The sequence below is a fragment of the Alexandromys fortis genome, unplaced genomic scaffold (genome assembly GCF_014885135.2).
Source record: "Alexandromys fortis isolate MF-2015 unplaced genomic scaffold, M_Fortis_MF-2015_v1.1 scaffold_129, whole genome shotgun sequence".
Taxonomy (NCBI): domain Eukaryota; kingdom Metazoa; phylum Chordata; class Mammalia; order Rodentia; family Cricetidae; genus Alexandromys; species Alexandromys fortis.
In genome coordinates, this window is record NW_026068022.1 from 2,277,894 (window position 1) to 2,291,118 (window position 13,225).

At 38.1% G+C, this 13,225-nt stretch overlaps 1 protein-coding gene across 3 annotated transcripts in view; it reads left to right on the forward strand.

Moving 5' to 3' along the window:
• The window catches only part of Sbf2 (SET binding factor 2), a 371,745-nt gene that overhangs the window by 252,603 nt on the left and 105,917 nt on the right, over positions 1 to 13,225 (forward strand). For 2 of the 3 annotated variants that reach the window (XM_050163377.1, XM_050163379.1), the window contains exon 17: positions 8,594 to 8,662. In XM_050163377.1, the coding sequence (XP_050019334.1) occupies positions 8,594 to 8,662 (69 nt within the window). Of the gene's footprint in view, positions 1 to 8,593; positions 8,663 to 9,496; positions 9,715 to 13,225 lie in introns of those variants that run through there. The other variant, XM_050163381.1, reaches the window with a different exon arrangement.

Genomic DNA, 13,225 nt, shown 5'->3' on the forward strand with positions numbered 1-13,225 from the left:
CTCCTGAGTAAATTGGGAGTATGGGAACCTTATGAGAGGGCATAAAGGGATGGGAGAGCAACGGAGGGCAATGGAAAAAATATATAGCTCAATGAAAACAAAAAATGATAGACCTTGCTTTCATTTTGTCTTTCTTCCCTTTAAAATTAGTTTTGAACTAGATGTGGCAGTGCACACCTTTAATCCCAGCATCTGAGAGACAGAGACAGGTGACTCTAAATGTGTAGGGTTATTTTTTTTAGTTTAGTTTTTTAATAAAATACATAAAGTAATATAATACCTAATAGAAAATGGCAGCTCACAATCATCTTTGTACAAAAAAACCCACCCATACACATTAAATAAACATTTAAAATGCAGTTTTTAAAAAAAATTAAAGAGATGGAAAGATTTGTCAGTGGATAAAGGCATTTTCCCAGCAAACCTTTTGTCCTGTTGATCCCTGAAACCTAAGTGAAGTTGGAAGGAGAAGGACTAACCCCACAAATTTGTTGTCTGTCCTCCCTTAGACATGTATTCAGTGGCACACGTGCCAGTGTACTCATATGCAAACATACACATACACACACACACACACACACACATACACACTGACAATTTCTTTTTAAAGTAAAAAGTACATATTGGAAAACAATATTGCAAAATAGGTTTGATATAGGACTTAAACCCAAAACTAAACAATTCTTCCAACTCAGAAATAAAATCTTAGTCACTTTTTTTTAATGAGTGTGTCAAGCAGATAGTGCATCACAGGTTGTAAATAAGCACATTAAAATATGTTCATTATTTTGGGCCAATGGAGAAATATAAATTGTTGACTAAGTTTTCTATCCTGCCCAGTTCCCGCAGTCGTTAAGTCCCAAAGAAATTACACAGAGGTCTACATTAACTATAAACTGATTGGCCCACTAGCTCAGGCTTGTTATTAACTCTTATAACGTATATTAGCCCATTATTCTTGTCTATGTTAGTCATGTGGCTCGGTACAGTCACATCACTCTAGATGTGTGGCGAGGCAGTCACATCTTGCTTCTTCTGTGGGAGGCTCACAACTCCAGAGGAATGGGCTTCCTTCTTCCCAGAATTCTCCTGTTCTCATTGACCCACCTCTACTTCCTGTCTGGTTGTCCTGCCTATACTTCCTGCCTGGCTACTGGTCAATCAGTGTTTATTTAAAATATAATTGACAGAATACAGACCATGGTCCCACATCAATAAATTGTTTAGCTTGCAGAGAAACCTCTGTGCACCAATTAAAGGTACCATAAATACTAAGTTCTGACAAACTTATAAATATAAAATGATTCTCAGATAAAATGATAGTGCCAGTTTGGAAACAAGTTTGACAATTTCTTATAAAGTCAAACAAACATTTGCCATGTAATCTGGCCATTCTATTTCCAAGCATTTACCCTGGGGGATTGATGTTAACATAAAATCCATTACATGAGTGTTTGTGGCAGCTCTTTTCATAATTGTCCAAACCTGGAAACTCTTATCTCCTTTAGTAGATGAATGCTGCTGCTATGGGATACTATTTAGCAATTAAAATGAACTATTGAACACTGTAATGTCAGTGAATTCCACAGATGCTGTTCTGAGTGAAGGAAGCTGTTTTCAACAGGTTGTAGATAATACAACTTCGTTTAGACAACCTCTTCAACAAACAGAATGGAGCTGTTAGTTGCCTAGGAGTAGTGGTAGGCCCAAAAGAAGACTATGATGAGACAGCAGCAGATTTGGGGGCTGAAGGAACTATCCTGTGTCTATCTCTGATAGTAGGTATGGTTGCATGGTCTCTACATGCACTAAAAGACAATTATTTAACCAAAACAAAGAAACAAATAATATCACAGTATATTGTTTCAAAATATAAAATAAATTTAAGAGAATTTTCCTCAGAACTCTACAACTTTGATTTTTCTATCATCCAACATTTTTTAACTTTTTTAAAACTTGATTCTTGTGAGTTGTAGATAGTAAACTTTTTTTAACCAATTTCTATAACAGATTTAGTATTTTATCCTTGGTGTAATGAAATTTCATCAAGACACATTTTAGGGTGAGTCTTTTCATTTCCTCTGCATAACACTCACTGAGTTCATTGTATCTCATCACGGATTTTTGCCCCCTTTACGTCCTCCCACCTATTTTCTCTTTTCACTGTTTCTAGATTCTTCCTAAGTATGTTTTAGAAGTTTGATTTCATTATCTATATTTCTAATTTTTAATTCCTCCATATAGAGATAAAAGACTGGCATAAGAAAATAGACATAGATAATAGGTTTTGTATATCCTGATAATAGGTTTCTCTGTCAATGTAGTAAGCTAGATCAAGCCAAATTAATAAAGTGAAAGAGCAATTATGGTTGAGCAAAGCAACTCCCCAGTGAGTTCTTCAACCCACAGAGATGGAGGGAGGAGAAGCCATGCACCTAACGAAAGCAGGGCATTTATGTACCCTGTAGGGGCATGGGTAATGACAAGTATTATTCTCTAAAGTGGCAGGTGTCCCAAGCAAAGCAGCAGGTAGGTGGGAGACCATGGTGGGCCCGAAGAAAACTGTTTCCAATAGAAGCTTAACATTAGAACTGACAATAGTAGAGAACAGCTTAATATATTTTAAAGCAGGGTTGGATTAAATATACTGTATTTTTGTAAGAAGCTTGAGAATACATACCAATTTAAAACATGAGACTTACTGCTTTCTTAGTCTGGAATGAGACATAATGGACAGACAATTATAATGCTTAACAGTAAACATACATGCATTTACACCCAATTGAATTTAAGTTTTATACACAGAGTTAAAGCTAACTTATCACATGTATGCACACACACACACACACACACACACACACATTAAACAGGAGTTGGGTGAAGACGATGCTTTTGGTGGGCCCTACCAAAGGCATGTCACTGTGTAAAACACACATGTAACAGAGACAGTAAAAGAATTTAGAGACAAAAGCATGAGTAAATTGGGAGACTAGGCAGGGAATACCTCAGTAAAGATGGCAGTACTTAGTAGTTACCTGACCTGGCCCTCAGTTAAAATGGCGGTGAAGTCACCTAACCTCAGTTAAGATGGCAGTGAGGTCACCCGACCTTAGTCAAAATGGCAGCAGTCACGTGTTGTAGGTAGAAACCACGCTTTTTTGAGCTGTGGGAGTTTTAAATAAAATAACAAGAGAGACATAGAGGCCATGTAGATCATACATTTAAAACAGAATTACATCCATTTGGCCACACCATTTACACATTTTTTTATACATGAAGTAGAGAGGAAAATTACTTACCACAGTGAGCCTCCATGTCGCCTAGCCACTGTGGCAGGGAGCAAAGGCTGGAACTGGAAACAGCTGCCTCACAGATCGAACTAATCTTGTTAATTTTTTGAGGATTTATTTCCCATAACTGAAAATGTGAAAACAACAAAAAAAAGTACAAACCTCAAAGCCTGCAGGGGGACGTCTCCCCTTTGCAGGTGGAGGTTGGTAATTGAGCCTGGGCTCGAGAGTCAGAGGCTAGAGGCCACCCTTGGCAGTCTGTCAGCAGGGAACACTTACAGAGCTGTTCAAAAGACGAAATAAAAAAACAATAAAACAAGAACAAAAAATCTGAGGGATTCCCAGGCCCTGAAACGAACACACCACTCAGTGAGTGCTGTGCTAGAGGAGCCAGAAGGCTTGAAAGGCAGGAGGACCACCCCAGATGGTCTGATCACATTTTTTAGCTATGGGCAGCAACCATAGTTGAATGTCAGTGAAAGCTGACTTGGAGAAGGGAACCTTACCATTTGTAGCAATTGTCCGAGCCTGGGTCCCCATGTGTCCGAACATGGAGAGAGCCTGGAGGAGTGACACACTAGTACACTAGTGTTATTCTCTAAAGTAACAGATGTCCCGAGTAAGGAGTGGGTGGGTAGGAGAACGGCAGGCCAGAGCATGAGGTGCATCCAGTCCCACCACCTGTTGCCTTGGCGAATCCCAGGCAGGAGGGAGACTGCAATGGGTGACAGACAATTATACTATGCAGACAGAGTTTGGGTATAGAGTTTGTTTACTGGGTTAGGAAAGGAGAAGGGGAGTGGAGAGAGAGCAACAGCCACCTCTAAAGAAGAGAGATGGGGGGGAGGGAGAGAGAGACTGCATGCTGGAGGAAGCAGAAGATCTGGTGGAAGGGGGAGTGGGCGTGGCTTGTCTGTTAAGGGTATAGGGTTCTCACCGTCATTAAGTCTCAAAGAAATCACACAATTGTAGTAAGAGCTGCAGGCTGTGTTCCTGCCGCCCCAGCTCCTGGTCGCCTGGCTAGCTTATGCCCCGAATTAACAACACACAAACTGTATTCTTTTAAACACTGCTTGGCCCATTAGTTCCAGCCTCTTATTGGCTAGCTCTTACATAATTGATCTAACCCAGTTCTAATATTCTGTGTAGCACCACTAGGTGCGCTTACCAGGAAAGATTCAGCATGTCTGACCTGGTGGCTTGCTTCATCGCATCTGGCCCAGAGAGGGGAAGCATAGTGTCTGAGCTCACTTCTTCCTCCCAGCATTCTGTTCTGTTTACTCCTCCCACCTATGTTTTAACCTATGAGGGCCAAGCAGTTTCTTTATTATAATTAACCAATGACCTTCCTCCATCACACAATGGTCTATATTAACTGTAAACTGATTGGTCCATTAGCTCAGGCTTCTTATTAACTCTTATAGCTTATATTAGCCCATTATTCTTTTCTATGGTACCTTTTTTGGTGAGGCAGTTACATCTTGCTTGCTCTGTGGCCAGATCTCTCCTGTTCTCATTTCCCACTTCTACTTCCTGTCTGGTTGTCCCACCTATACTACCTGCCTGTCTACTGACCAATCAGTTTTATTACAATACAATTGACAGGCTGCAAACCATTGTCCCACACCAAGAATTCAGAACTGAGCTTTTTGACACCTTAGTTTGAGATTCTTGGAGAGGGGGAGGGAGGGGGAGAGGACTTTCTGGATCAACTTAAAGTGAGCTGGAGGTTCCATCCAAATCCTAGCTTCTAACTGTTCATTTGCATTTTAATTAAGTTTTAATTTTCAATTACTGTTTCATAGGTTTGATGCAATTTCAAACTCTCGATCAGATTTGTAATTTACTGGAATGTTTCTTCTACCTGGATTGTATGTGTTCTCAGATGCCGTTTCTATATTCATTTCAATAACTGATTGAATTTGAGAAACAAGAGACTACAAAAACACAAATTTAAAACAGAAATTACTGAAATAAGACCACTTACATTCAAGTCTTATTTATTCCATTTGTAGCTGTGTAAATCTCAGCAAGTAATTTACTCTTTAGAGGTTCCATTCCTCATCGACAAAGTGGGCACAATTACAGCATATGTCAAAAGAAATATCATTTTTAATGAAGTTAGTTTAGAAATAGACTATGTGTGATACCTAGTTACACTCACTAGATGTTAGCTATTATGGCCCTTTGCTAGGTGTAGTGTTCTATTTTCCAGGTAACTAAAATCAAAACAGACTTGACCCATTCACTGAAAGAACTTAAGACCTGATATTTTGTCAAGCCTAGCACTTATCTTTGGTCTCAAATGAGTATCAGAGTACACATAAGTATATTTAGCATTTAAATCTGTGATATGGTTTTATAAGTTTATTTAGCACTAAATATAATGAAGTGCTAAATTCGTTATATTTATATAATGAATTTATATATTTATATACTATATTTTATATAAAATATATAATTTATTATATAAATAAATACTTATGTATATATTATATTCACTGAGATGGCTCAGAAGATAAAGCTGCCAGCCACTCAAGCCTGTAGACCTGGGTGCTATTTTTGGATGCCACATAAACATAGGTGAGAACCAGCTCCACAAAGTTATCCTTACCTCACATTCTCATCATAGTGCACATGATACACATATACACCATTTAAATTAGTATGTGTGTAATGCTGAAACTATAGTAAAATGAATTTTTCTGGCTTTTTTTCTTAGCATTGTACTCTAAGGGCTGTAAGAATGAATAGGTATGTAGAAGTGCTACAGGGTCGAGGGTGAAGCATGAAATGACAAGGCAAAAAACGAATCCTTTTCCTAGGGCTGTTATTTTATTAGGAGTGAGTATAGTGTGCAATAGATGGGAATAAAAATGACTCCATAGAATACAGCTCATAGCAGGGAAGCTACAGTGGTCACATTGTTGTTGACATGGTCCACATCACCTCATGATTCTACCATGGCAAATTTAAAGGCCTGGCAGGAGAGTCTGGTTATTATTCCATAATAGTTAGAACTAAGATTTCTCAACAGGAGACTGTTACACTATAAAGAGGTGTTTTTGTTTTTAGTTCCTATGTTGAAGATGCAGATATTTTCAATACTTTGAACAATTGATAGCTATCTTATTTTTTTATTTTTCTGGAGCTACCTAGTCTCAGTTCTGTAGTTAGTTCTGTTAATATACAGTACCTTTGACTCTCATTTTTAAAAAATGTTTGAATCTAACAATTCTGAGAAATCCAAAGTTTTGTGAAACAGGAATGTTGGTTAAAACAGTTCAAAGGTATGCAGGTTAGAAATATTAAGTATTTAAGGATAAATGGGAATTAAGATTACAGGGTTTATTCTCCAACTATAGCAGGAAAATTAAAGGTAAATTACATAGCAAAGTTGAGAATATGGCATGTATAAGAACTCTAGTCCTTGCAAGTTTGTAAGTTCCCTGGTATGTTTATAACTACAATACTGTAGCCAAAGCACAGGAGACTCCAGAGTGTGTATTTATAAACTGATTCCCCAATAGATAACTGCACTATTCTGGAATGCAGTTGCTATGTCAATAGCTGTAGTCTTATTGTTTTAGAATTTTTTCCATCTTTCAACCTAATTAATGTCTCTAACGTGATTTGCAAAGAATTTCATATTTATATTTTGCAATCAGAGTTTGACCGGCACACAGATTTTAGACATTCACTACAATGTGTAAACATTTTGTAAAATAATAAATAGCTCTTTCTAATCTAAATGTTTTATGACTGCTGAGTCCCTGCTAATTGGTCATAGATTGAAATGCCCCCATTCTCTAATTTTTTAATTTGTGGGAAATTTTTATAAATGAGTATGTAGAGCTTCATATCACAGCTGTTGTCATTTAAAGTTTGGACAGCATCATTACAAATGAAGCCCTGCTGTGAAATCAAAGTCAAAAAGCATCTTGGCATCCCAACCATTTCCTTGGGAGAAGATTACAGCTCAAGTCTGTTGAACTTTATTGCCTTGGGCCTCATGACAGTCTTCAGAAACATGCAAGGCATTTCTGTTAAAGAAATTCAGATGTGCTGGGACATAGATGACATTCTTGAGCACAGCTTTATCCCTAAGGGGATAAAGAATAGTCAAGAGGGAAAAAGATAAACAGTTTTTGCTGTTATTTTATAAGATTTATGGGAATGATGGAGGCCATTAATGATACCATGTAGGAAAAAGTATAGGGTTTTTCTCTGTGGCCTAACTATATTTTAAAATAAAAAATCTACATGGCTCCAACATAATGACTTAGCTTCAGAGTCATCTTCCTGTTTGTGTGGGGTGGGTGCTACGGTTCAAGGCCTTATGAGTACAAGGCAAGCACTGAAATTCAGTTGATTTTATTATTCTCATTGATTGATTCTCTTCTCCTCCCCTCCTGTCTCCTAATATGTGTGTGCCTAAAGGAGAGACATTACTAAAATAGTTCCAATAATTACCTCCTTTAGAGCTAAAACTATGACCTAAAGCCACACATCTTTCTTTCCAATTTAATATCTATACAACCAATATCCAGAGTCCAACCAGATCCTCACAGAGAGCATAGAACAACATGGCAGCCCTCTTGTCTTTTTTATTTCATGATATATATGTATGTGTATGTATTTTTATATACATATATGTGTGTGTATAAATATATATTTATATTTATATATAGAGAGAGAGACAGAGAGACACAGAGACACAGAGAGAGAACATGTGGTATTTGTTTTTCTGAGTCTGTGCTACCTCAGTTAATATTTTTCAGTTCCATCTGTTATCTTGGAATTTTCACAATTTCATTTTTCTTCATGACCAAATAAAATGCTTACATTACCTGTTCATCAGTCATGAACATTTTAAGTTATTTCTTTTCCTTACAGTTGAGAATAGAGTAGCAATAAACATAGGTTTTGCAAGTATCTGTGGTAAGGTACGGAATACTTTGAGTAAAAGCCTAGGGGTTGTTTAGTATACTAGGTATTAATGGTAGTTCAATGTTTTTGTTGTTTTGTTTTAAGAAAATTACACTGACTTCCTTGTGGTTGTACTAGTTTACCTTCCAACAAACAGTGAATAATGGTTCCTCTTTGCCCACATACTTTCCAACTTTTGTTATTAATTGGTGATAGCCATTCTAACTGGGACTTACCCAGCTATGCCTTAGTAACAACCTGGAATAAAATGAAAAGTTTCACAGGACAGTGACAATAAAACCCAAACCTGCTATGTCTTACACTTTTGATTCTGATAAAGATTCTAATGTTCATTTGCCCTTGTTTTCTTTAAGGATTGTTCAAGTTTAGAAGAATATAACATTGCTGCAGCACTACTCCCATTGACCAGTGCTTTCTATAGGGTAAGTTTGCTTGGTACATACATAAACTTGTTATGATTTACATATGTGTGTTTTATTTGATTTCTCATGGCATTTTGTGAGTCTGTCCCCTTATTATACTAAGGACTTATGGGTAAGTTCACCCCCCCCACACACAAAAGTAAGTCTCATGAGACCAGGACATTATTAACATACACTTAATGAATGAATGACATCCATGGAGACAACAGAGAATTTATAGTCAGTTTTCTGGACTGTCCAAAGTGAATGTTTGGAGACGTTGGGAGGGTTTCTTTGTAGCTTTGGAGCCTGTTCTGGAACTTACTCTTGTAGACCAGGCTAGCCTTGAACTCACAGAGCCAAAGTGATTTTTTTTTGGTTCTACACTTCAGTATAGCTCTACTGTTCATGCCATCACATAAAATATTAGCCCTAATTTTTTATAATATTATTTTGCCTGCTCATGTATGTGTGGGGGCAGATAAGTGAGCAAGTAAACTCATACCATGGTGTGCAGAAGACAGCTTGCAAGGGTTGATTCTCTGTCCTTCCACCATGTCAGTTCTGAGGGCTGAACTCAGGTCATAAGGCTTGGGGGGCAAGCATCTTTACCCACTGAACCACTGAACCATCTAAGAGTTCCTAGCTCTTAGAACAAACCAATCTAGCAAGTTCTCTTTATTGTCTTTCTCTTATTAAAAAAACAAAACAAACAAAAAAAAAAAAAAACGGCTCTAGAGAAATTCCCAAGAATCCACAAGGATGACCCCAGCTAAGATCCTAAGCAATAGAGAAGGGACCTAATCTTGACTTGCCCTATAGTCAGACTGATGAATATCTTAAATATCACCATAGAACCTTCATCCAGCAACTGATGGAAACAGAGGCAGAGACCCACATAGGAGCTCTGGACTGAGCTCAAAGTCCAGTTGAAGAGTGGGAGGAATGATAATATGAGCAAAGAGGTCAAGACCATGATGGGTTCACTGAAAGAAACAATCTACCTGAGCTAATGGGAGCTCACCAACTCCAGCTGGACTGGGAAGAAACAAGCATAGGACCAAACTAGTCCCTCTGAATGTGGATAACAGTTACATGGCTGGGGCAGACTGAGGGGCCGCTGGCAGTGGCACCATGATTTATCCCTACTGCATGTACTGGCTTTTTGGGAACCTATTTGCTTTGGTGGATGTCTTGCTCAGCCTAGATATAGTAGGGAGGGCCTTGGACCTTCCCCAAAGCAATGTGCCTTAACCTCTCTGAGGATTGGATGGGGGTGGGGTGGGAGGGTGTGTGGAGGGAATGGGAGGAGGGAAGGGAGTGGGAACTTGGATTGGTATATATAATGAAAAAGATAGTTTTTCTTTTTAAAAAAATAAATTAAAAAAGAGTTAAAAAAACAAAATTCACATGCTGGATAATATATTTAGTGCATCTTTCTAAAATAAGCAGTAAGAAGCAAACGGTGGGAACATCTGACTTACTTTTGAGCCATCTGCTTCAGGAGGCAGCAAGCTAACACGTTCAGCTAATGCTGTTTTCTCCGCATTGTCAGACTTAATAATAAAAACTTATGCTTTGATATATATATGTATGTATGTATGTATGTATGTATGTATGTATGTATCAGTCATTTGAAAGGGGAAAATTGTTTGTTGGGTTTTGGTTTTAGGGGGTTAGTTAAGGCAAGGTCTATGTAACCTTGTCTGACCTGGAACTAGCTATGGAGACCAAACTCTCCTCAAACTCATGAGATCTGCCTACTTCTACTTACCATGTGCTGGGATTAAAAGCATACATCACATTACCTAACTCAAAGAAGTTTAAATGCAAGGAACAATTGATAATTAACTACTAAAATCAAGAGAATTCTAAAATATGCAGGAATTGAATACAAGGAGCAGCTACTATTTATAGAGCTAAGTCTGAATGCCCAAGAAAGAAGTAGACTTGGAGGAGGGCCTCTCCTCAGTCTTGCTAAGAAGGTGTTGCTATGGCCAATGCAGCATAGGATGCACCCAGCAAGTAGGTAACTGGAAACTACCTGCTGCAGTGCTGGTAAGACTTGCTTGGATTCTGTCTACTAGAATGCCACTGGGCTTCCAAGGTCCAGTGAAGTTCATGGAAACTTCATGGAGACTGAGCTCTTCCAGGTATCTCACAGGCCGGAGCAAAAAAAGAAAACAGTCTCCAGATGTAGGTAGAAGTTTCTGCCCTGCAGATCATTCAACAAATAACCATACAGAGGCTTAATATTAATTATAAATGCTCAGTCAATAGCTCAGGTTTGTTAACTCTTAAATTTAAATTAACCCATATTTCTTCTATGCTTTGGCACATGGCTTGGTACCTTTTCTCATTATGGCATGCTCGTCTTGCTTCTTTCTGCATCTGCTTGTGATTTCTCTCACTCTGTCCTTCTTCCCAGCATTCTCTGTTTGACTCTCCCCCTACCTTTATCCTGTCCAGCAATTGGCCAGTCAGCTTCTTTATTAAACCAGTCACAGCAACATATATTCACACAGTGTAAAGGAATATTCCACATCCAGAAGCAGAGAAAGAAGCCACTCCTACTACAATGTCCCTTAGCATCTTTATTAATAATCCTTAATATTCCCATTGGCAAAGGAAAGATATTTAGAAGATTTATTTCCAGGGTCCCAAAGCAGGGCTAAGAGATGGTTTTAGGAGGAAGAGTACAGAATGGTCAAGGAAGGTGAATCACACAGATTGTTGGATATTTTCTCAATATGCATCTTTGGGGAATTATTTCTAGTGCATAATATTTTTAATGCAGGAAGTAGATGTAAATTGCTTTATCCTGGCCACAAATTGAAGTGAGCCAGCATATTTCACAGCCAGTGTAAACTCTTGGAATTTGCTCACCACTGCCTTATGGAGTAGACTCAACTGATTTATATTTTTTCTAATTTAACTTTTATAAGTTCTTTGAATTTTTTATACAGCATGTATGTTCATATTCACCCCACAATTCTTCCTGGACCCACCTAGCTTTTTGACCTTCTAAAAAGCAAAACAAATTTTCTACTGCCCAAATGTCCTTGGATGTGTGGTCTTTTACTGGAGCATGGTCTCCTTACCAGGGGCTACATTCTTAAGAGAATTTGTCTCTCCCTTTTCCAGCAGTTATCAATTGTCAATTACTTCATGACTCGGGATAGGGTTTTGTGCCCAACTTTATTTTTATGCTGGGATTTGGACTGGTTTGGCCTTGCACGGGTCTTGTACCTGCTCTCACAACTGCTGTGAGTTCAACAGCCCTGCTGTATCCAAAAAGCACTGCTTTTATTGTAGTCATCCAGTGCCTCTGGCTCTCTGATTTTTTTTTTTTTTGCCCCCTTTGCCACAATGATTCCTGAGTTTTGGGGTGGTGCTGTATATATGCAGTCTCCTATTTTCTGCACCTTGTCTAGTAATGACCCATCTCCTGCAAGAAGCTTCTCAGATGAAGATTGAGAGATGCATTGATTTATGAGTACAATAATAAGTCATTAGGAGTCTGTTTAATACTGTGTCCGTTTAGTAAAATTATGGTAGCAGATTCTCCCCCATGGCCTTTGACTTGTCCGTCCACAGGGTTTCAGTCCTGTATTGTTGCTAGTTATGGATTTCATCTTGTGGCACACTAATTTCAATCAAAAAGTAGTTAGTTACTTCCTATTTTAAAATAGTTGTATAAGTTATCTTTTTTTTTAACTTGATGTAATAAAACTTTATTGGGGGCTAGAGAGATGGCTCAGCAGTTAAGACTACTGGGTATTCTTCCATAGGACTTAGGCTCAATTTCCAGCACCCACATGGTGGCTCAAAACTGTCTGTAACTTTAGTTCTTGGGGATCTGACACCCTTACACAGACATGCATGCAGACAAAATACCAATGCACATAAAATAGAAAGAAAGTAATCATTTTTAAAAAATTTACTCCTAAAAAACTTTATCAAGCCATCTTAACATATAAAATTACTATACTAGGCAATGTATGAATGTATGAAGCTGTACCATTGATAGTATGTTAGATGGCCTTAAGAAACTTAACTTGATAGTCTGGCTAATACAACAGTGATTTAAAAAAAGATTAGTCTCATCCACAATGCAACCAAACCATTGGCATTTTCTCAAATAAATGTAGCATATATACCTGTTTAGAACATTGAAATGGGGGGGGGGGGGCTTGTGAAATTATAAAGGCAGTTGCCACCAAGTCTAATGACCTGAGTCCAGTCCCTGGCACCTACATGATAAAAAGACTGAGCCAGCTCCTGTGATTGTCATTTGACCTCCATACACGCACATGTATACATACATGTACAGACACACATGCACACACACCAACCAAATAAATAAATGTAAAAAATAATTTAAATAAAGTTCAAATGTTATTTAAAAAAATATAAAATCTCTTTTTTTTTTCCAGTTTCTTGCTATTCTCCAGTTGCTTTCTTAAGGAAGAATGTCATTATTTTATTTATTTATTTTTGTTGAAAAAAATTCCTCCTCCTCCCCATTTCCCATTTCCCTCCCCCTTCTCCCACTTCTCTCCCCCTCCCCCATCCCCCTCCCCC